Here is a 26,229-nt window from a genome sequence, read left to right on the forward strand (position 1 = left end):
TTGTTCTTAAGCAGCGACCAAGCGTCTAGGTTTAGATTGGAGCTCTTCAACTTAGAGAAAGTGCAGTTATTATTCAAACCTCACTAAGAATATTAGTTTTCTTACGGACACTGAAGAATTGCAGATAAGGCCTACATGTAAAATCTAATCAAATATTCTCCACATAAAAAGTAATGTAGTCCAAATTCAACTTGAATAATAACATAGGTAAAGCAGATTTGCTTTTTAAACAATATTCAAAGCCTTGATTTCCCTGGTAGCATGAAAACAAATGCAGCTGTCAACTAATTAAAATGCCAGGCAGGTTGCATATGTTCATTGCAGGAATATTTACTTAAAACTTGAAAGAAAAGCACTTATTACCAAATGCTAAGACCAATGTATTAAATGTACGAAGGTACGCACACAATATTTCAGAAACACAACCATGTAAAATCCCAGGGGGGAAATGTAAAAGGATAGTTAAATACTAATTTATTACTGGTTTTGAGACAAATTATCATAGCATAAAAAGGCATTTAATGTTTGATTTATGTTGCTTTTTTCACTATAAACTGAAGACTGAGAAAATATTTAAAATTATGCAAATAATCAAATGGGTCAAAATCCCCCTTGTGCTTTTACGCCTAACACTGACATTTCAAAGGGCTATGGTATTTTTCATAGGATCAGGTATTTTTCATAGGATCAGTGACTATTGTAGGATTAAAAATCTTAGCTTCTTTGTGGTATTTCTTATTTAAAACAGGGAATCAATCACTAGAGTTTAACTGTATGTTGTCTCTGCTTCTTAAAATATTCCGTCCTTTCTCATAGGTACAACATAGTTTCTTCCATATTTTTACTATTATTTAAAAAAGTAGTCTAATGTACTGTGTAACTAGATAGATTTAATTACTTTGACTAACATTTTCTGTTTTGCCTCATGAGCTTTCTTCCCATTCTCTGAATATGTTCATTTTCTTTAAGTGAACCAAATTTCACGGGCCATTTACATAAAGGGGAACCTGGCAGAACTTTCTAAGCCCATATGTCTGACATAAAATAAAAAAAATAAATTTACTTGAAATTAGACTTTCTCCTCTCCTTCTTCTCCACAGTACACAATTCTTTCTCCAAAGAAACTATTTTGAAAATCTTGACTCTTCTGTCGAGTAGACTTATATCTGGGCCAAATATTTTGTTCCAAAGAGCTTAACCAAACAATTCAGAACAGCAGTCCAATTGCTGTTCCTGGTCTTCCCTGACCATATGCCCAGTTTTCTTGTCCGGACCAGTGACACAGAAAGGGATATTGTTCTTGAATTACCTCAAATATAATGCTAACTAAAATACCCTCTGTTCAGTGTTGAGACAGGTAGTTCTACCAGGTGGTGGCAGGTTTCTAAATGCCCACATTCTTCTACAAGGCAATGTGAAAAATTGTAAGTGATGATACAAAAAAATCTTGTCAGAACTGCTATATGAGTCTCAGAGGTGGAACAAATATAAGCAGATTATCATATGCAGATTCTTCAAGGCAATCATTTAAATTTTCTAATACATTTGAAAGCTTTTATCTGTGTTATCAAAGCCCATGGTATGCAGCTGCAGTAAATAAGGGAAGATCTAAATTGCAATCCATGGGATTGCCTCTTTTCTTCATGAAGCGGCTACTATTAAAAGAAATTGCGCCAATAAATATTGTCCCTCCTGTATCAGGTGTCTTCAGCTCTGGAGTAGACAAAGATAAGCAGTTGTTTATAACTGTAAATTAAAAGACCTTGCAGCTTAACTTTTATCACTTTAGGACTGAAATAATTATGACCTTGAACACAGATCCCTTATATCTTAAGCATCTTATGCAAGCACTGCCAGAGTTACTAAAGGCAAATTGTATTCTAATTTAAACTGTTTCAATTAAATATATAATAATTATATTCTGGTCATCATTAATACCTGATTTTCATCAATATAAAATAAACTGAAAATGGGTCTTCACTCCAGAAAGCAGGTTATAAGTCACGCAGAACTGGTAAGGCAAGAAGTTCTCTGAGTAAAAAACAGTGCTTCCTGTTGTTTTAGCACGTGGTAAAAGAGACACAATATCCAGGACTGGTCACCTTTTACAGTTCACTTAAGTTAAAACTCTAAAATGTTCAAATTTTTTAAAGCTTTTTATCAAGAAAGAATTACATAAGGAAGAGCTGCCATTATACCCCTCTTCCAATCTTTTGGCAGCAAAATACTGAGTTTCCAATAGCATCTACATGTGCGCAGAGAGTTCTCAACAATTTCCCTAAGAACATAAAGTTGAACCATATTTTTTTTTCCTACAGTAAGGATCTGGCAACTGAAACTCAATCATCGGATATGTTGATAATGTCCTTAATTGACACAAACTTAAATTCATGCGTGGTTATTGCTATATTTGCTTTGCAGAATTAGTATAAGTAAACAGCAAAGATACTTTACTTTAGACAACATATTGGCATACAGACAAGGACATGATGCATTCAATGCTATGTGTGACCCTGTGTCAATTCTAGTGCCTTTTCATAATGAATTACTGAGTATGAATATCAGAAAAGGATTGCCATTATAGAAATTACTGGAAGTACTTTAATTAACACTTCTTTTACCACAAAAAGATATCAGGAGGTAAAATTGTACTGCATTTTAGGATTTAAGTAGTTTAAGTTTAAAGGTATCCTTACCTTCTATTGCTGAGAGTAGAACACGAGAATGGTCATATGCAATTACATTTGCATATCTATTCTTTGGTTTGTTTACTTCCAGGTTAGAATGTTCCCATGTGAACTGCTGACCAGGATCAATAGACTTCAAAAGAGAAAGAGAAGAAACAGGGAAACGTTTAGCTAAGGACTACATATTTGTTGCATTCATAAAGATTGCAAATCATGTACTCCCACAGTTTACTCTGGAAATATTTTGCTTTTGAAAGAAAATTATTACTTCAAGAGATATTGTAACATTTTATGTCATATTGTATAAAACATTTTGTATTTATGCATCTGAAATTTCCACCAGGAATTTAAACTATAAGCTTTTCAAATCTAAGGTTCTTTCTTCAGAAAGGAAGGTACCTTAAAGACCATCTAGTTCAAACCTCCAATGGGGTTGACACCTCCCACTGGATCAGGCTGCCCAAGCCCCATCCAGCCTGGCCTTGAACACCTCCAGGAATGGGGCAGCCACAAGTTCCCTGGGCAACCTGTGCCAGTGCCTCATCACTCTCATTGTGAAGAAATTCTTCCTTATGTCTAATCTAAATCTCCCCCTCTCCAGTTTATACCCATTGCCCCCAGTCCTATCACTCTAAGCCTTTGTAAGCAGCCCCTCCCCAGCTTTCTTGTAGCCCCTTCTGGTACTGGAAGGTCACTATAAGGTGTCCTCAGAGCATTCTCTTCTCCAGGCTGAACAACCTCAACTCTCTCAGCCTGTCCTTGTATGGGAGATGCTCCAGCCCTCTGATCATCCTTGCAGCCTTTCTCTGGACGCATTCCAACAGTTCCATATCCTTCTTATGTTGAGGATTCCAGAACTGGACACAATACTCCAGGTAGGGTCTCACAAGAGAGGAATAGAGGGGCAGAATCCCCTCCCTCGCCCTGCTGGCCACGCTTCTTTTGATGCAGCCCAGGACAGGGTGGGCCTTCTGGGCTGCGAGTGCAAATTGCCGGCTCATGTTGAGCTTCTCATCAATCAGTAGATAATACCTGCTTATGCCCACTATAGTAGCGGCTGTATGAAAGGTCTTCTCATACTGAGAAGTTGCTTTCCCTTTCAGTAACATTAGAGAGCTTAAAATTGTTTCATCATCAAGTACATGCAACTATGGTTTGTGGCTAGTTCTCTTTGCTTAACTCTGGTAACAATCAGCAGGCCCCTATGACAGGTTGCTGTAAATTGTGAAAAATTAATGACACAGACAAGCCTAGGTGGGGCAGTTCATCAACACTATGTTTGCTTCCCATGAGCAGATCAGCAACAAAGCACAAGCAGAAGTTCCATACTGCCAATACAGCATCAATCCATCACTTTTACATCACTTAAACTGACTCCTCCCGTGGTTACAATAGCTGCAAGTCCATTTTATGTTAGTGGAAATGAAATATGACCTGTAATCTGTTACAGTAGGTATTATCAGACAATGAACATGTGTGAAATTAATTAGTGTGATCTATTAGGATTTATCCTTTAGATTAATAATTACAATTTGGCCAGTGAGAAAACCGCTTCATTCTTATGCAGCTTTAAATAACTTACACAATTTATTTAAGTAGCATTCAGAGAACTGCTTTGCTTCTTTCTTCAGCATATTCTAAAAAAAATCATTTTGCCTGACTGCCTCACAGAGAGATCTTAGTGTTTCTGCTTGGGAAACAAAGTCCCTGTATCTTATCCTGTCTACTAATACCTTCGACTCAATTAACTTTTTTCATAGTTACCAGCTAGTTTTCCTAAATTTTGCTAACTTTCATTATAGTCCTCTGGAGCAGGGTCTGTCTGTGCTGCCTTGCATAACTGAGCTGAGATCTGCTGAGCAGAGGAGTGTGATGGTTGAGGTGCTGGCTTATCCTTTACATATTGTTTTTCTGCTGCAGTATAAAAATAGCAATCTGATACTTCCAAAATTAGGACTTGGTCCTTCTCTGACCAAAACATTGCTTTTTCTGACTACACAGTGAAATTCATATTTATCAATATAGCAGAAGATAAAATTTTACTTTGTAAAATTCTTATTCTGTTTTCTTACAATTTAGTTTTGGCTGATAGTTTTTTTGTAATAGGGAAGCACTGCTTCATTTAAAAACACAAATATTTTTATTGTTACTGCTATTTATTTCACCTGTAGTGAAAACAAATAATTTGGATCACATTTCCACCAGCAGTGGAAAGGGGAATATTATATACACACATAGTATATTTAAGTCACAGAATACACTTATTTATCAGCTGACCTACAATTCATCTACATCATATGATTCGAAAACAACCACATTTACATTATGACTTCTCTCAGCAAGATTCTTCCCTGTTTTACTTTTTGTGTGAATGGAGTTGATACGATAATTTGTGCAGGATATTTGCAGGTGAAGGTTTTGGTATTTTAGAGAGTTATTAGTGTGAGTTTAGCTCAGAGTCCTAGTAATAATTTAAAACATAAACAGTAATTTCAAAATAAATGGAAGAAGCTCTCAATATATTAGTGCACTATACTCTAAATAAATGTTTAAATAAAATAATTTGACCAGCAATAAAGCACATCTACACTACCTATGACTGCCCAGTCAGATTTTTTTGAGATATATGCAAAAATGAGAGCTGAAGTGCACTGCCCCAGAACAAGACAACACTGATCTGCATTTGTTCTAGGTATATAACTGAAGGAGACACTCGACCCTATCTTTTTTACCTTCAATGCCCAAATATTCCAGAAATTAATTCATAATATAAGGTGTCACATACACTTTCTCTTTGCAGTTGAAAAGAAAACCAGAAGATAACAGAACAAACTGACTAACATGCCTCTAGTTTTGAGCCTGGACTGCAGGACTCAGGCTTTACCCAATCAAAAAGAAAAAGGGTGTACACATACTAAAAACCCCCATAAATTATCTATTCATAATTACAACTAGTCATAAAGGTAACATTTAAGTTGTATTTTGGCATATACAGTTGCACTTAGAAAATTATGGTCTAAGTAGATAGTTATCTATTATAAGAATGAACTTCAGTTCTATATTATACCTATTGTTAATGTGAGTTCATAGATTAATAAAAATATTTTACATATAAAGCTTAGTTTCCACTGTTCAGTATTCTTCTCCATTTGACTCCTTACGGCTTAAGTGATCTAAAGATGCTTTTCAAGACGAAGAAAAATAACAAACAGCAGCTTTCTCTGTCAGCTATTTGTAGAAGTAGATGAGGATATGTTCATCACAGCAGCATACTATATTCCCCATTCACTTTTTTGTGTGATGTATGGCCAGATGGTGTAATTCAGTGATTAATATTTAGGCCTGCATGCATGCATACTTAACATAAATTACATTGAAACCAGGCAAATGGACTGAGCTTTAATCTTTCCCGTTTTTCTCACCAATCTGAACCACTTTGTGGCCATACTATCCTCCCACAAAGCACTGTTTTGGCAAAAGGAAGTTAATCTATATTTCCTCAGACTTAATAGACACACTGGAACAAAGAGTAGAGTGGTATTGGCAGACACATTTCAGAAGTGTGAAAGACCAATAACTCATGAATAACAAGTCCGTACTAACAGTTTTAATGAGTGCTTTAATGGTTTAATGGATGGTACTTTAAAAGGATTTCTAGTATATTCATTCCGAAAGCTCCCCTCCAATAAAGCTGTTATTAACAAAGATCTGGATTTCTTCATAGCAAAACTGTGTAGTGCGGGTGCTTTGTACAAAAGAAATAAAGATGTCTGTAATACTGTTATTACCCTCCCATGCTTTGACTAATTTTTCAGCTACTGTGTTCTGAATGGTTAGCTGCTGGAAAAATGTCTGGTCTGTTACTTAAGCAATATTTACTAGTGTGATGCACCATATACAAAATATTTCTTTGATTATAAATCATGGTAACCAAAATGTGTTTCCAAAATTTCAAACAACCCCACTCCAGTAAACTCTGTACCTGATCATCGTGAAGTTTTCATTTACAGTGTTTATATAAATAGGAGGCAAATGTTCCCTGCTGTAACGGTGAGCCTTCCAGAAGTATATCCTGGTATAGTACTGGGGAACGAATGAGTATGACAAAATACCAGCCTTCCTGGTATAGGTGGACATATGTCTGCCTGTACTGGAACACTGCTCTACTAACGGTCACCCTGCCAGCAAATTAACAGTCAGTAGATTTGAGTCTTCGTATTTTGTGGGGAGTGTGAGTTACTGTGTTGGTTTGACAAGCCCAGAAGGACATGCCCTGTAAAGATTTTCCCAGCACTGTAGGTGCTGTATTTGAGGCTAAAAATAAATAATGATAAAACACTGGTGACAAAGACACCTAAGACCAGGTAGAAAAAGAATAATGAAAAAGATATATGTGAGACGACATCAATGCAAATGGACTCTGCACAACTGGAGAAAGTAGTCAGCTACTCATAAAAACGAACAATTTAACCCTCTTCTATGAATGTCAGCAATTTCGATAAGATTTTCATATGATAGCTGATGAATCTATAATAAGATGCTACTGTATCATGCAGGAAACTTGCTAATAAAACGAGATTTATATACTGCATTACCAAAACATGAATGCTAGATGCATGAACAATAATACTGTTTCTAATCATGGAAACTTGCCAACTGGGATTATGTTTTCTTATTAAGGCACAGGTTGCCATATTATACGGTAAACGCTGCCATTTTCAAGAGATATGGGGGATAAACACATTTTTTACAAGACTAAATTTTCTTTGGAACTGAAATAGAAGTTTGTATCCTGTTGAAAAGGAAAAGTAACTGAATTGTTCAACATCAGCTAGAAATACAACTAAGGCTTTTGCCAAACCCCTCTCAAGAACAAAGATTTCCTCTGTGATATCAAGCTAATATTCCTTTGACCAAATGAGATCATGTAAAACTAGATTCCAATGGAATCAACAAACTTTATAGGGATATTACTAAAGTATACTTAAGGAGGAAAGCAAGAATTTGAAAACATATTTGAAGGAGAGTCTGTGTTATAAAAAAAGCTTTAGAAAAGCTCACTTGTAAAGAACCAGACTCATTGTTTTCTATTTCTTTGCCTCCAGCCTTAAGTGCAATCTGTTTATTCCTTATCTGCAATTAAAATCCTTTGCCCATGATATCATAACCACTTGTGGTGGAAATAATTTTCTGTTGAAAACAGAGCATTATGCTCAACCTCAGGTACAAAATAAATCAGGAGCAGAAGAATACTTGAGTAAAGAAAAACCTTGCCTAGCTTACATATTTTCATGATAAAAGCATCCTGTTGTTTTGTTTTATATAGTACATGAAATACAGCAGCTCTTAAACACTAAACTTTGTAACTGTCTCATATGAGACACTGGTGCTTCTTTAAATTTTCAACATATTTTCAAATCATTGTCAACATTCATTTTTTCCAAGAAAGGAGTAAAGGAGTTAAACTCTTCACTGCCTCCTCCATAAGACCCCTAAAAATACTGAAAATTACTCTTTCAAAAAGCCACTCAACCTCAGTTTTACTTATAATGACCTACACAGTCTGCCTCTGAGCATTATTTCTTGCTGTAAGAAGTGTACTACTTTTCTTTTCCTACATATATGACTAGTTTTGGTTAGGGAAAATAAAACTGGCATTTATTACAGTATCTGACTATTTTAACAGTCTCTGTGGAATTCCTTGGCAAAATAGTATTAGGTATCAGTCCAAAACCTAGCGTCCTAATACAATAATACTAGCTTCCTTTTATCTGAGTATTCTTTTAATTATATAAGCATAAACAAATGTTATCCCAAGGAAACATTCGCAGCACAAAGGAAGGAGATAATACACTACTATAAATCTTGACTATTGCTACTTCAGATTCCTGCATTTTCTCTTTAAAATTCTCCATCACAACTACCCTCCTGGCTTGGATCCTAGGTGGAACTAAATGCCAAGCAACCTAGGTGAATGCAATAGCATATGTGCTATTAATAAGAAGACAAACAAGTTTTCATTGTTCACTGACTACACTAATTGTTTTGCAACAAATGGAGCACATCGTACAAAAGCAAAATTCGAGAATACCAATAAATTCTGTTTGCAATATTAAAAAAGAGGAAACTGTTGTAAAGGTAGAGAATAGAAAAAAAATTTTGCTCAGAAGAAACTGATTTTTATATAAAAGTCACTATCACCTATAATGATATAGGAGTTAAATGCAATGTTTCCTTAGTATAGACTCATTAAGCAGATTATCTGTTCTTCATGTTTTTTTAAGAGTTTTATATCAGTAATAAGTTTTTTCTTCTACTAATACATAACTTATTTTGCTTTAGTGTCTAGCTTTTATCTTGTTGCTGCTTAAGATACAAATTTTTAGATTCTATAAATTGTCTTCACACACACAGACACGCATAGAGACAGACATAGACACACTGTCTCTCTCTAAGTCATACCATAACACACAGAGACTGGTAGTGTAATTTTGTGTTACAGCAACAGATTCGTACTCAAAAATGGCGTGAATCCGAATCTACTTTCTTAAGGGTGGAAAGCTATAACTACAGATCCTAGTTAATAAATATGAAATTATTTTACACAAGACCCATGGATCTGCTTTCAAGGAATAGGTTTTTTGTTCTATGTTATAGGGGGAAATGACTTCACAAATACACCTAGGGTATTGCATGAAGTAGGCCAAACATTACTGTTCTCATTTAGTCTGTCGTCATGATCTCTTTTTATTATTAAATTCTAAAGCCTGAGTTAAGAAGGAGATACAATGTAAAGGTCAGTTTCTTGTGAATATGACTTTCTGCTTAGCAGCTGTCAAGTCTAAAAGGAACCTTGTCGCACTGAAATTACCGAAATCAGCAAAAGCTTCTTAATAATCTGTTGGGTCAGGAACCTTGTCTTTAATTTAGGACTACAAAAGAAATACACGACATAAAAGATATGTCATGGTAACAAAGTAAACTAACATTTTGCATAGGATTGGGTATGGTAAACTAATAATAATTAATGAAGGATTATGAAAAAATTATTTTGAAGTAGAAATTAACTGAGAACTGGACATTGCACTATCTATGCTAAAAGTACAAAAGCACTTTATCCAACAGGTGAATGATAAGTTTATTGAAATATTGCAATAGTCATAATCTTCACTGCTTCACAGAAATGTTTTACTTTTTTCTTTTTTCTTTTCTTTCTCTCCCCCCCCCACTCCCAAGAATATATAGTTTTACTAATTGCTACTTACATTTTTGCAATACTTTCCCAACCTGCCATGTTACCTTGGGCATTCCTTTCAGAACCAGAGTGCAAAAGGATGTAGTTTGGACTTATTATTTTTTAATAGCAATTTCAGATTCTTTCTCAACTAGATTTCACACAGCAGAAAAGGAACATATTTTCAGGAAAAAAACCAAACCAAAACAAAATGAAAAACATGATCGCCACAAAAAACTTCCCCCCCCCAAAAAAAAAACCATTTGGGAAGCTTTGTACCAGATGAATAGAGAATAGTGGGTTGAGTTTAGGCTTATTTGAAGAAAGTAACCCTGTCCTCTCTTATGATCCAGGTCTACAAAGAAGTGTTCCTTCTCCTCCTCTAAGACAGCTGCAAGGAAGTTAGAAGGTTTCATCAGAAAATTATGCCAGAGGGTATAAATCAGCAGAGGATACAACATGTAGATGTCTATCTTGTGTGAGAGAATTTTTTCCTCTCATCTGGAAGTAGTGAAGAGATGGGGAGGTTTGATGGGAAGGTTTCAGTATATCTGAAGAGAAAGTGGGCACAGGCAAGGAAGCAATAAATTTCCAAAAAGAGAAAAAAAAAACCTTTTATGTAATTTTGATCAGAAATTCTGATCAAAAGGCAGGAGATGGAACACGAGCATGAATGGAACAGGAACAAATATTCAAATGCTTCTAAAGACCTGAAATGGCTGCATATAGTATGAAATGATGTGTTTTGAGTTGCAAAAACGAGTCATTCTTTTGAAGTGGCAACTAAAGCAGGGTATGCTAAAAAATAATTAAAATATCCTTTTGAAAAGAAGCTAACCTCCTGAAAGGAATTCTAGAAGCTGAGTGAGAAGTCAGTGTTCATCAGAAAACTATATATATTTTATTTTATGGTATCACAAAGTTGCTATAACAGCTGTTGTATTCTATCAGTGTATTTTGGAAGAATTTGATCAACAGCAATGTAAGAAATTCCATACAAAATAAAATTAAAAAATGGAATGTCAAGGAAGAAAGGGAATTATGAAAAAAAAATCATCAGTGGTAACTGGTGAAAAATGTTTGTTACTTCAAATAATAATTAACTGGAGAACTTTATTATTATCAATAAATGTTAGGCTTTCCTTGAAGATGAGAAATAGCTTTTTCCTCCTGTGTCACCAGCTCAAACATAATCTGAAGTGACATTAACTGAACTGTTACCATCTGTACGCATTTCTGCCTTGGAACTGGAAAGTTGCTTTTAAGGGACATTAGAGAGGACTGCTGCTGAAAGAGAAGGTCCCAATCCCTGACCACAAATGTTCCCACCATCTCCTTTGTGCTGGCACTAGAGCTCATGCAGCCATGTGTTGAGCTAGTTCAGGGAAATGATCCAACTGAAAACAGCAAAGAAAAATAAAACAATTAGTTTTCAGCTGAATCTATTTCCTGAGATAATCCTTGAACAGCTGCACTTGCACTAGTGCCAGGATTGGCACAAGAGAGGCAACAGGAATGCACAGCCAAGTTAGAGAGATGACTTACAGTGATCATCAAACTGCAGCCTTAGTCCACTGCCTAGACTAGGGCATGAAATCAAATAGCAGTACTTTTAACTAATTCTGTTTCACAATAGATGAACCTTGGACTAGATGGACATGAAGTGGTATCTTTAGAGGTGGGATGTCAAAGATAAACATTGAACTCCCATGGGTTCAATGTGAATAAAGCTTGATGTTGACTTACAGTCACCCACATTTTAATTTTGAACATCTGATCATTCTGCTGGTATATACCACTGTGATGGCATGTTTTGTAAGAAAGAAAAAAAAGTGAATGCTGGGTGTTTACGCAGACTGGTAAAAAGTTCTGGGGGTAGAGATACTAAAAATTTTATGATTCAATCTATCTTCACAATGCTGGCTATAAATGGTTAAGATTACATTCTCAAGATTATGTTAACGATTTAAATAGCAAAGGAAATATAAATCGCCAAAGCTTTTGAATTATATCACAGCAGAAGAAGAACCATGTCATCTCCACAACATGCTAAAGATGTAGCGGAGGCGTATTGTTTATTTTTATGGAAGTTATACTACATTACAAGACTTGTAATGAAATTTGTGATATATTAAATGGAATTTCCTACACAGACATTCCAAGGAATGTGCCCATAGTACAACAGGAAATGACTGAAAATCTGTACTAAAAATTAGCTTTTTATGGTGAACATTCTGTTTCAAAAATTTCCCTCTCTGATTCTTTATACGCTACAATTTTCATACTTAATTAAGAGCACAGGAGTTACATGCAGAAATGTGAGAAGATACTCCCACAGTTTTTGTGATTCCAACAGTAAACAGCAATCCTAAAAAGTTCTTCAAATAAATTTATTTCCATGAATTATTGAAAAATATTTTCTTTTGATATGTAATGAGATTATTTTTTAGAGCAGTCTTAAGGTCTTCCTGAACAACGCATTCAATTGCATAATAAGCAACTGTAGTTCCCTATGATACCAGTTAGTATTTCTTCTTAACATGTTCTGTCAAGACTCTTGAAATACATTGGACATTTGCAGGATCTCTTTTCCATGCAGTCATATGTTACTGTGGACCTAGCATATAAAAGTCTTCTTCAGTGTTTTTTTAATTGCACTGTCAGTGATTGTATGAACCTTCAAATACAATGAATGTGCAGTTCCTAAAAAAGTGAGAGTAACACAAGTTTTTACTCCACCGTGCTAACAAAATCTTGGGGAGATTTGAGAAAGTGACACAATAGACTATAAGGAAAATACTGTGTCAGTGATGCCTTTGGGAGCTGTTAATATTCGGATTACTGACATGACCACCCATAGCTTCTTGAAAGATGCATTCTTTTTCTGATGGTTCAGTGCATACTTTGTCCACAGAGTTTTAACATAGTCTATACCAGCATTGAAGAAACAACTATAATCTACTGTGGATGGCTCTCCAAGTCTATTTAGCCACAAATTACTGACATGAGAGGCTGTTACTCTCCAAAGTACCAATGGGGAGTTACACTCCATGGATTACTGATTGCTCGTGATTGTTCTATTCCAGTGAAATTCATTCATACTCTTGCACTCCATCATTCAGAGATTATCAATGTGGTGTTATTGAGAGAAGGAAAATACGATGTATTAAAAATATTATATTAGGTAAGATATCAGGTGGTTGCAAATTCTTTTAAACCAAGCAAAATTAACACAGTGGACTGAAACTTTTCGGAGCTTCTAGCCCATGTGTCCTGTCAACACTACATTACATACGATACTTTCAAAATAATCTAAGGATCTGATGGAGTAGATGGGTGTGTATATTAAAGAGACCTATTGATGTATCATTCATACAGTACTTCAAGTATATAGCCACAGAGTCTGCCCAACATGTAGTCTTATAAAAAGAGAACAGACGGTCATAAGCAAAAAAAAAAAAAACACCTCACCAATATAGTCACTTTACACAGAGAACTTCTTAAATTATGGTTTTAAGTGATATAAACTGGCACCATCAGGGTGGCAGCATATCAGAGATATGTCTAGGGAAACAGAAAGTATGACTTTTTAATCCATTTGAATAATGAGAAAGTGGGGAAAATTACCTCATACTCCTGTGAGAACTTTAAATTGTCATTTGCTTTCAATCTTTCGATGTGATCTGCAAGTTCCAAGATAGGTATTGGAGGGTGACTGGCCATACCTATTGAAGAAAAAAGAACAGAATTTAAAGTAAACTACAGTGATGCCCATGCTCTAAAATCTAGAAAATGCAGTAGTTAGAATGGCTAGAAATGTGTAAGTAGTAAAGATGTCATATGTGAGAGAAGCAGGCAAATAGTTTGCTTACTCAAAGCAGGACATGCTCTGGATAGATGAGCTCTGAAGCCAAATTAAAAGAAGTCACCAAGCATATTCCCAAAGCTAACATTCCTAGTGTAGAGGAAAGAGTTACTGTGACATGAATCAATGAGGTTAGCTACGCATGGAAAAATGAGAGTTAGACCTGATGTCGACCTCTGCTTTGAGTAATGACTCTTAATGCCATTTCAAACTCCTTCTCCTGCACTGTATGAAATGGAAACTCCATTGAATTAGATGAGGGAAGGTGAGTTGAGAAACCGACACTGAAAGAGCCCTGAAGGGGGAAGAATAGTGTTTTGACAGAAAACAAAGTGACTTATGCATAATCAAGAAAAACGAACTTGAAGAATGAAGGTTACTGTGGTAACCGAAGATACCTGAACCTGCAAAGGAAATGGTAAAAAGCAAAGAAACCTCAAACCAACATAAAACTAACTTATAAAATAAATCATAAAAAATGAAATGGATAGCTTTAGGATTAATAATAATGCATTAGGGTCAAGAAGACTAACTATATATTCTGACTAAAGTAGAAGTACCTAAATATGTATGACATTTTGAGATGACTGACATTCACATGCAAATATGAATGACTAGCATCACATGCACCATTGCTTTTAGACAACAGTCACTGAAGACGAGATTGGACATCAAACAATTAGAACTTCAAAAATGTTTTCACTAGTAGCAGATTGTAGAGGCAGGGGTTGTATAGTTTGGCTGGACACACAGACTGACTGCACTAGTACCTTAAAATACTTTTAATCTGAAACCCCATTTATCAACCCCCAAGAGTACCTACAATCTACTTCAGGTGTAAACATCTTTGTCCACTAATGAAGATATCAAGTGAAAAAGAAGATCTGGGAATCAGAGAATGGAGATGGGTGTGCAAGGGAGTATAGGGACAGCAAGGCAAAAGAAAGACAGAAAAATGTGGGGTTAACTAGAACAATCTGCCAGCTGAGGATACGCAAGGCAAAAATTTGAGAACATCTCTGTTTCACACTATTAGTCTTCACAACCCATCTCCAGAACGCTCACATTCTTCTCTTAATGCTTTATACTACAACACCAAAAAGGAAAGTGAGTTTTCAATTGCTTGTGGGAAGAAATTAGAGCTGGCTAGAAAAATTAAGCTAGTGAACCCCAAGATCTCTTGAAATTACAAAGGGGAAACAATGATGAATCAAGGGGGCTCAAGCTGGAAGCCATGTTGCACAATGCAGTTTGCCTTGTCACCATGAATTTCAAGAGCATGCCTAAGACAGTTACCCTGCATTTCCTGTAACATAGCTGAAAATGACCATGTGGTTACAACACAGTCACACTATTATGTTTATATGTTTTTCTTTTTAAATTCTTGTTTTCTTTTTGATTCTTTGACATTTCAGACATCATACTAGAGTCCAAAGTAATGTGCAGCAGCACTTGCCCTAACTCTGACCCTATACGTATATATTTATATATTGCCTTCATAGCACATCTGTGATGGTGAGACGTTATTTAAAGTAGACATTAAGGCAAGCTGTTCAACTAACAAAGCAGAATATTCAGATATAACAGGGAGATTTCTTACAAATTTCAATTAACAAATTAATCTGTAAGTACTAATCTATTTGAATCAATTCTGGTTGTCTCTCATTTTCTTAGAAATTTCACTTAATAAAACTTGGCTATTCTCAAAATGAGTGTGGGTGACAGCCATTTAGTAATTACACTGATTGATCCAGATCAAGCACCCCTATGGAAAATATGTGAGTGAAAAAGCACAAGAGAACTCTAGATTGATCCAGAAATGGAGGTGGACTGATGTACATCTAAAACAGTGCTTGAACAGAGAAAATAATAGAGACAAAGATGTTTAGACCTTTTCGAGCGAATCGTGGGAGAGAGTTATTATCATATAAGGACTGAGTGGTAGTTTGGCTAGAGAGGGAGGACACAGAGCCAATCAGGGAGGCGTAGGGGACTGAATTACTGCTCAAAGCTGTAAAAAGTAAAAGCCAATTGGAAATGGGAAACAAATTAGTAACAGCAGTAGACCATCATAATCAATCAATCTTGTACACACAGGCACTTCAGACATGCACAAAAAAGCGTCTGGAGATTCAGCTAAGAAGATGTCTAAAGGTCCAACTACCCTACTGTAAACATAAAGGACATAAAACCAGAGAATGAGACTTGCTTATTACACGATGAATTTGACTAAATCACCAGCATCATGAACACAAATCCAAATGATTAGCTAACTGTGAAGGATTTTTTTTAAAGATGCTGAATATCCATTCTTTTTGAAATTATTTTTGTTTATATGTTTTCTATACGCAATTGAACATTCCTAAACGGAGTTTTCATATTAAACATTTTATGCAAAATGAAACTTTACACAAAATTTTTTTTCTAAGGAAAAAAAGGAACTACTTACAACTTTTGACTGCATATGACCCCTTTCTCCACAACTTGTGCTAGGCACTTACACTTGGACACCTACTAACTTTCTTCAAATAATATTTTGCAGTTATGAAGTGAAGCAATCGCATTTGTTATACTTTCATCTTTTAAATATATAAAATATGCTCTACTGGGAAGATAAAAGTAGCTACTTTTTATAAAGAATTGCTGGAGGACTTTTGTTATGTAATCAGTCTATGAATCATAATAAGCATCATAACAGAATATGCTATGAATGAACACTTTAAGATATCATCATATCTCATGCAAAAGCTCCAACTGGGCTTCACGTGAGTTGCATGTGAACAGCAGGTATAGAACTTGACTCAAAAACCCCACCCAAAACACAGCTAAACACACTTATTATTGTGGTTACAAATAAGAAAATACACTTATTTTCTGCCACACCTCCACATCAACCAACATACACGATGACAATTCAAAAATTAAAGACAAAACCCAGCTAAATTACAACAAATCCTGTGGCATGCTAGAAAGTCAAAAGAAATACCATGCTGAAAACATGCTTTCCAACTTTCTTTAAAATAAGAAAATAAAAACACTTAAAATATCAAAGAGAAACAAAAAGAAAAATAAAAAACCAAAAGCCACCACATGCAAAACACAGCTGAAGCTGTATTCATAAGAAGCTTTTATTTCCAGATTTTGTAGAGATTGCCAAATGTGATTGATCTTATGCAGCCTAGTAGTAAACTGTCCACATGAATTAAATGAGAATGTATGGTTTAATTACAGTGTAGAATTATCATCTGGTTAATCTCTGGTAAACACATGACTAAGGAACATGGGATACCATATGTGCCACATTTTCAATGAAAAATTGAGAGAGTAAGGTCATCTGGATACTAACAGACACTAAACCTGTTAAACATACTCCTTTACCCTACTGAAATAAGTGGATATTTTGGCCTTGTTAGTGTATTAAATTAGGATTTTGGTTGTTTGTTTTCCAGTGTATTATGAGAAGCGCTTTTAAGAACATATATGAAACACACATTTATTTACAAATTTGATCTTATAGGTTGACATGCTCACAATAAATGTGACGGAAGTCAGAAATTAAACAAAGTGCATAGCTACTAGCATACAGATTACAATCTCGATGAACTGAAAGTGTGACACATTATTTTCACAGAAATTTCTTTACAAAATGAGTTGTATTTCAGATTGATACTGAATTAATACTCTGATTTTAAAAACTGATTTACTACATCCTCATTTTAATGTAATTACAGAGAATATTCTCCCACACACCAACCTGTGTTGATTAAGGTGTTGTCCCATTACAGAAAAAGGCTATAATCAGTAACAGTAACCACTGTTACTGATACTTACCCTTATCAAAAAGCTAGAATGACATACATATTTAAAATTTGTACAAGGAAAATGGAAAAAATGAAAGATGATCCTAATTCAGCAGGAATTAAAAAAAATAACAGGAATGCCTTTAGGATATTTGACAAAAAAAAAATTACTGTTACTTTAAAATTTCTATTTCACACAGTTAAGGCTAAGGCAGAGAGTGCTCTTACATCTTTTTTGTGTAAAAGGCCAAATTTGCAAGATTAGCTCTAGATAAATATGTTGTTCTGCAATTCCTATTCTCAAATAGTTACCAATATGCATATAATACTGCAAAATGAAGTCGCTTTTATTCTAGAAGAATTTATGTTCTTCAAAACTAGATTAATTATTTTGGAATGAAAGTAATTTTTTGCTCTGTATCAAAGACTTAGCTCTACCACACAGCCCTAGGAGCTCTGCTGCCTTACAGCAGAACTCCCAACTCCGACTGAGGTGTAAAAGCTGTCTACAACTGAGAATAGGGAAGACCTTGTTCTCAGACACTGATCTAAAATTGTTGAATACCGTAACACGTTGCAAAAGTATTGGCAAAAATCCAGAAAAAAAAATAAATTACTCTTGTGTGGAGCAGAATTTTCAGCATCATCTCCCAGGTAAGTAGATTTCGATTACTTCTACTTTTGAAAGCAACAAAGTAGGGTTATCAGAGAAGTGCCATTTGAAGTCTGAAGCCCATATCTCTTTTAGGTGCCTGAATCCATCATGTGAGCCGAGTTCACATGAACAGCTTACTGTAAGATAGCTGTTCAAGTCTGGTTTTGCCATGACAAACTGCAGTAGTTCCTTCAGTACTGTCATGATTCTCATAAACAGAAATTGTGTGGATAAACCGAGGGAAGAAATCTTCTGCCTTGCAAAGCAAGTGACTAACGCCAGATATCACTTTTCTCACTTCTATTATTTGTACCTTTTATATCTGGAATTTTTTACTCTTTTTTTCTGTCTTATCTTGGAAATAAGTTAGCGGAACTTCCTTAGGAACCCAGGGAATAAATGAACACTTAGTTATAAAAAAAGCAATGTCTTCCATTCAAAGCTGTAATAATTCTGTTTCTTTTTCTTGAATTTCAAGGTACCTTATTTAGTTGATAATAGATAATGAGATAATTGTTTAATTGGCAGCCAGTTGCACAAATTACTTACAAGCGTGACACATTTTATACTTAAATAAGGAAAAAACCCAGTCACTTGTGAGGCATGTCTCAATTTAGTTATTTGGCTGACTGGCAGTTAGAACTCTTTGCCTGAGCCTTGGGTCTCTCATAAGCCACTCAAGCCATTCAACATAAGTTATTTTCCTCAACGCGAAACCAGGATTCCTCACTTGATGATCTTTTTTGAGGGCTTATTACCCTTTCCATACCTTTACTCTCCCACGTGGCACAGAGATTCTAAAATTCATACAAGAAGTTAATGATTTTCATCTCATGTTTTCACAGGAAACATGTAGAATGGGAAGCATGTGACTAACTTTCCCTCTGCTACTCCAGTTCCGGAATAATAACAGACTTTCAAATGCAATCCCGTATGCTACTGAGACATTGCCTATTTTCATGTTTACTCAAAGAAAACTCATCACAGCTGTGACCCACTCACTGGCATATGGGCTCAGCTAACAAATATACATTTTTAGATAACACATATGGACATGGGATCTTATTCTCAGATGTAGAATTGTAGGCTATTCCAAATATCAAGACAAATGTCAAAATTATCTATGGAGTCAGTCCATCCACTGAGAAGTGAAACCAGAGATCAATTCGATACTTCCTGGACAAGGTAAGATAAGAAATCCTTCTAGGTAAGTACTAGATTAGTAAATAATTGCAGTTCTGTACTGACAGGTCAGGAAAAAGTGAAAGGAAAGCAAGACATTTGTTCTGCTGGTAGTTTATGCTGTGGATTTTTACATCATCTTCATGCTGGACTGACAATTTTATGGTAAGTACAACATAGTCATGTCTAAATCATTGCCTAAACTCCGCCCAAAGTAAACCACTGCTTTCCAATAATTTCTTTTAAAAAATTATGCCTAACTACCTACTTTGGGAGTATTTTGTACTTGTGGTTAGAAATACAAATTTACCACAACAAAGGTTTTGCTTTCAAATTATTTTAATAATTATATCTGATCAGACCTTTCCTTAGACAAAATCTAGGATTGCTAACATTTTTGGAAACAGGCTGTTTAGAAATCTTCTAAAGTAGTAAAGCTTATGACGATCCAGAATTTTATAGGAGTGTCTCATTCACCTTTCCCACTAAAAATTGGCAATCCATATATGCCAATCTAATTTTAAATTTTCTTCTCTAACACTTCTTCACATTATGGATTCATTATTAACTGTTTCTTCCCCTCACTCTGGAAGCAACTTGTGTGCCCAGATCCTGAGTGTACAGACTTTCTGTAGTTTCTATGCATTTGTCTTGAAAAGCTTTGTCTTTTTAACAATGTGTTACTGCATAGATTTGGATAAATGTTCCAGCAGATCTAAATATCTAAGTTAAATTCAGCTGGATTTTAATGAAATAGTAGCCCTAATTAAAATCAATTTAGAGTAAGGTGAGGGTCTGCTTTTACTAGCACGAGAACCTGCTTTGACTTCACTGGGTCTAAGATTACATATTAAAAACGTGTCAATTAGCAAGTGTTACACAGTAAGACAAATCTCCTGGGGTACGAATTTTTCTCCTTGATATTTGGTTGCATACTCAGTAACACAATGGCCTGACTTGTGCCTAGGGGTCTTAGGTTGTGAAACAGTAGGAAAGAAAATGTAATTTGATTTCTCTACCACATATTTTCTAGTAATTTTCATTCCCCATTTTGGGAAAAGGTTTACAGCAAAGAAAAAGACCTCACAGTAGACATGTTTTGCAGATACTCTGCTCAACTAGCTTCACAGAAAATCACAAACTTCCCAGATAAATTAAAGCACTGCAAGGAAAGGTATGCTTCCACTTCTTTATTGTTCTTTTCAGATCCATGTGTTGGAATTGTGGTGTCTGCAAGTGCCACAAATTCTGCCATCTCATAGTAACTTTACATTCAAAATGTAAATTTACAACTAATTAAAATAAATTAATTTTTAATTTTATATCTAAAGTTGTTAATACTTGACAGCTTTTTTCTGCCTACATCTTATTTTGTGATGAATAATAAATGGATATGTAAGACTCCACATCTTAATACATGGACAGCAGAAATATATCTATATACCTATATATATGTAGTTGTTAAGCCATCCACTCCACTCAGTAAATATCTTTATATGGATATCGACTTATTGTAGGCATAAGCTAGACTAGAAGAACCATAATTTTTCTTCTCAAGTTACAAAGACTTGCATTTGTACTTCTATCTCTGTAACAACGTTTAGAACTTTTAAAGAAAGTTCTACATAACATACTTTGCTCAGTAAGGATGATTTTACATTAATATAGCAGTCTCCAGTCTCAGAAGCACAATTGTGAATCAAAACTTTCAAACTCTTCCATTTACTGTACTTAGGTTCATATTGTAGAGAGGTCCCAGGCCACATCAATAAGATTCCTATATCCATATGAAAATTAATGATAAGATGCACTTCTGAAACACACCTAATTTGCCTCAGCGTCTAAAGAGCTTTCAGCGTACTGAACAGATTAAAAAAGCAAGTCTAGGTTAAACCTCAACTTCCAGATATTCCCTTTCCACCTCTGCTATATTCATGCAGTGTGGATGTTGGGTCTTCAGCCCGAAGTCATTCAGCAGATCCACTCCTGCTGGGGCAAGACTATATTAATATAGCTACTGTTTAGAAGATCAGAAATTAGATTTGTAAATCCAGTTAACTCCTTAGTAATATTCAGTATGTCAGCTTCTGCAGCTAATTTCTCAACACCTCAGGTACTTAATTTCTTGCCTTTATGAGCTTGAATTCATTTTATTGTACTTAACATAACAAATTTGACAAACAGAAGGCTCTGGAAGATTCGATAAGTAATTAGACTCACACTGACAATGTGTGTCATTGAATTCTGAAGAATTCTGGAATATATCATGATTAAAATAAAGCTGATTAAGAAAATCTATGTATTAAAAAGTGGTTAAAAAATTGATACTATTTTAACTATTTATCTCCCGATGTTTCTTGACTATTGGACCAAACAGCTTTAAGAAAACAATGCTTATTAAATAAAGCAGTAAGCAAAATATTTGGGAGTGTGTTGCTTCTACCTTCAGAATTACTGACCTGTTAATATCCTCCTTGACCCTAACAGACTCCCTGATTTTAAGAGACAAGACTATTTCTCTAGCTAGTATTTCTTCTCTGTATTCTGCATTTGTAATGTAGTGAAACTTCCAATGATGTCAGTGGATTACCTGACAATGCAGTAGAGAAGAGGGAAGCTTATTAACAAAGAAGTAGCTGTATATAGAGGGCTGTACATTTCCCAATAATCTTTCTAGTATTGTTAGGTGTAACTTGTAATTTCAACACATGAAACACATCCATACAACATATGTGACTTCGAGGCCTTCTTTACAGAGCTTTGCTTCATTTTCACGCAGGATTTTTCTTTAAATAAAGAAACTACAAAAATATTTCCAAAACTAATGAAGAAATATGTTGTGGAAAAACACATCAGCAACCAAAATGCATTCTCTTAAACAATCTTTCAGTTCTGTAACAGCATCACTATTCAGTTTATGATCACAGAGCTCTTGGTGAGGCATTATTGTCTCTTACCTGGAGTTTGAAAATTAAGGCGTCGCAGCTCTACCGGGTCTGTGGGATGGTGAGAGGGGACCTCCTTGCTGTTGGGTATGCTGCTCTTTCTAGAATCAGATTCAGCCCTTTTCCTGCATAGAGAAGGTAAATGGATGTAAACATAAGATCGAGGTGTTAATTTGACAATAACGGTGCCTGAGCCTTTAATCATTGTATTCTAAATATGATGTGCTTATTTCTGAGAAAGTATTTGATCCAGTGCAAAGGTAAAGTAATTATGTATGGTGGGTAGCACAGCTACAATCTGCAATGGCAAAATTAATCTAAATATAGTAATATCAGAGGGGAAAACCCCCTGCATTCTGCCCTAGACTGATCCTCTACATCATCATCCTGGGCTCCCAGATACTTAACGATTATAACATAAACTTCATACTATAAAAAAACTACTCTATAAAATCATGCTATTTTGAAAGCTAGCTAGCTATATCTTTATTAAAAACTAGCCAACTCTTGTGCTTGTAATTAAAAATAAATATGTCAAGCTATTATTGTTGAATATTTCATATTTTATATCCACAGTTCTGAATAGCTTATAAAAAGCAATCTGCATTCTTCGAGTACATTCAATATGACAGAGAACAGTATGGAAGACATCTAGCCAAGAAGATACCTATCCCTTTCACTGTTCAGGAAATAAGAATTTGCTCTTTTGCCTTTTGTCTCTGTAAGAATTGCACTACTGTCTTCATGCATCTGATCACACCTACATATTCAAGGCTTAGATTCTGTATGAAGGTTTCTGATCAAACTAAGACTTTCACTGCAAGTATAGTACTCCTGTCAATCTGTCCAAAATAAGTTGGGAAAGAAAGAAACCTGTGTATACTTTCCTTTCTCTAAAAAGAAGCAAAGTCCACATGTTTTCTGACTCTGACTGTTCTGTTAAAATGGACTCCCATGATTTGAGAGTATTATTTTCTGATGCAATACATGGAGAACTATGTTACATGAAGAGTATCTACCACTCTGCGTTTTCATTCAGGAATCTGGACATTTAATGCTTTAACTTGAAGTGGAATTCTTCTTTGTTAGTCTTCTGTGAATTCCTGAATGAAAATACAGACTGGTTGATATTCTTCATGTAAAACAAAGTGAAGATGCAAACAGAAGTAAAGAGCGACTTTACCATTTTAAAGTTTACAACAGCAAAATCATTCCCAGGTGTCCAATATTTGCTTTAACATACCACTGTTGATGCTCTTTCTCTTTCTCTCTTTTCTAATTGACTTAAAATGCAACAATGCTAAATCTGTTATTATTCCACTAGGCTGCCCACTTAAAAATGCTCTAGTTGACTTCTTGCTGTTTTTGAAATGATAAACACCTGGTGGCACTCAAGAAAGGTCTAGACATCAAAGGCTATGCAAAGAAGCCAAACAGCAACATTGTGGTAGGAAGTCTTACTACCTGCTATTTGAAAGTTACCAGCCCTATAATGTTATGAAAAAAAAAAGTGTTTTGCTGTAAAAATATTCTGTCTGTTCTCTGGTAAATACCTTAACACATGTATTAACTCCTCCTTAATGAAGTGATGAAGACAAATCTGATCCTTCTACTTTTACTCATTTTTAAAAATAAAAAATTATTATGGAGAAACTCCGCTGAAATTCTTTTTTGTACATTTGATTTTGACTATCTCAAACTGCTACCACACATGCACTAGTGGCACAAGGCACTAGTGTTCTTTCTTCTTAAGTTGAATGATGTGATGCAGCTTTCACGAAGCATTTTTATCTGTATTTTCTTCTCCTGAAGTGTGGAGATCAGTGGAACTGTCCAGTGACAAGTTTTACTTATCTTTTTTTTCCACTTGCAAGTCAGTAGTAGGCTGCACAATTTAATATAAACCTAACAAAAGCATTAACATACCTTTTAATCATATATCTTAATATTCTGAAATCTCATAGGACAATAGAATGGTTTGTTATTTATCATTATTCTCAGGATCATCCTTGTTTTTCTTTTTTTTTTTATCTTTCCAGACTATATAAGAAAACACAATTCCTTCAGACTATGCAACGTTTTTGAGACAGGTGGAAAAAAATCCACAAAGGACAAATAAGATTGCCATATCATTTTCCCATGTGGAACTGTAAGCCAGCACTGAGTCTATGTGTATGGAGCGTTATGGAGCTTCAGAACACTCAAACCACAATCGTGCATTCCTTCAATAGCTTGAGTTATAGCAAAGAACCACTGCTTTAACTTCATAAAAACACAAATAAAGCCATATGTACACTTTATAGATGTGCTATGTCTTCAAAATGTACGTCATGGAGGCACAAAACAGAGCAGAGCAACTTGGCTGCATATGTTACATTCTTCTCAGCACTATAAACAACATATCTTTCAGTTTCCTTCATATCAACAGATTATTGTCTGCATTCACTTAGACTGACAGGTGCTTTGACTCAGATCATTATCAGGGTAATTTTTTTTTTTCTCTTTTTTCCCCCTTCCTGGATTAAATGAAGAGTGATTACTTTTCACTTCTCACCTGTCAGGCTTACTGCTCCATTTTAATGCAGCAAAGAGGGGAGAAAAGGTGAAATGTTAGTTGATCTGCAATACAGGGTAAGCATTACAACAGAAAGTGCAAGAAATGTTGACTTTAACCCAAATTAAGACATGACAGTTCATCAAAATATTTAATACTTAAGAATCAGGGAGAAAATGGAGCACACAACGTTAAGTCCAAAGAGAATATTCTTCTGCTGAAAAAAAGAATTACTTTTAGACACTATCTGTGAAATAGTCCCACCTCAAATTTTAGCCAGTGAGATAATAGAGAATGAATGTTTAATTTGAGCTATCAAAGTAATGCTAACGTTACTCTGATAAATGACATCTCACTAAGATGTAGCTCCCTCTTACATTTTAGATGATAGGAGGGAGGGGAGGAATGATGAAAGTGGAGGCTAGAGGAGAAAGGGAAGGAGAGTAAGGGAGAAGAAGAGGGAGAGAAAGGTAAGTGAAGGACAAGGTTAAATGCATGAGATAGATAAGACTTGTAGTACATTAAAACCAAAATGAAACAACTTTTAAAAGTATTTTACAAAATCACGTAATAAAATTGCAACGTTTTGAACTATACCCTGGAAAGTAAGGTAAGCATGGATCTTTCTCCAACAAACTATTGCACATCTTTTAAGATTTAAAAAGACAGTCATATACTTGAGGCCTACAGTGATCTACATAGATCTGCACTGATTTATGATCTACAAAGATCAGCTAACGAGGGAAAATAATTTATTATCTACCACTAACATGGTCTCCCATACACAACACTGTAAATATAGTGTTAGTCTATCTTTCTGCCTGTTGATTATAATAAACAAGAGTTCTACAAACTTTTAGTAGCCTGGAGTCTGCAATGAATAAATTAATCACGTTATGAAAGCATCTTTATAACCCTTTCATTACCAATTAAGATTTCCCAGTTTTCATTTCTGTGCTGTTAACATCTGTTTTTTTCTCTAAGAAAGATATTCTATCTTATAGCTGAAGATTCAGCAGGTAGCCTGCAGGTCAAGGGAGGTGATTCTGTTTCTTTACTCTGCTCTGTGACATTACACTTGGAGTACTGCATCCAGTGCTAGAGTCCTCAGCATAAGAAAGACAAGGAACTGTTGGAGTCTGTCCAGAGGAACACCACAAAAATGATCAGAGAGATGAAACACTTCTTCTACATTAAAAGGCTGAGGCAATTGGGGTTCTTCAGCCTGGAGAAGGTTCTGAGGAGACCTTACACAGCCTCTCAATATTTAAAAGAGGGCCTACAAGGTTGGTGGGGACAAACTGTTT

At 35.2% G+C, this 26,229-nt stretch overlaps 1 protein-coding gene across 20 annotated transcripts in view; it reads right to left on the reverse strand.

Annotated features, from left to right (window-relative positions):
* PTPRD (protein tyrosine phosphatase receptor type D) overlaps positions 1-26,229 on the reverse strand; it is a 928,191-nt gene that overhangs the window by 61,827 nt on the left and 840,135 nt on the right. For 10 of the 20 annotated variants that reach the window (XM_054055284.1, XM_054055283.1, XM_054055281.1 and 7 more), the window contains 4 exons: positions 24,923-24,937; positions 22,381-22,493; positions 13,549-13,646; positions 2,697-2,820 (listed from right to left, as the gene is read on the reverse strand). In XM_054055284.1, coding sequence (XP_053911259.1) covers positions 2,697-2,820; positions 13,549-13,646; positions 22,381-22,493; positions 24,923-24,937 — 350 coding nt within the window. The remainder of the gene's footprint in view (positions 1-2,696; positions 2,821-13,548; positions 13,647-22,380; positions 22,494-24,922; positions 24,938-26,229) is intronic. The other 10 variants (XM_054055289.1, XM_054055279.1, XM_054055288.1 and 7 more) reach the window with 2 other exon arrangements.

This window comes from Cuculus canorus, chromosome Z, assembly GCF_017976375.1.
Source record: "Cuculus canorus isolate bCucCan1 chromosome Z, bCucCan1.pri, whole genome shotgun sequence".
Taxonomy (NCBI): domain Eukaryota; kingdom Metazoa; phylum Chordata; class Aves; order Cuculiformes; family Cuculidae; genus Cuculus; species Cuculus canorus.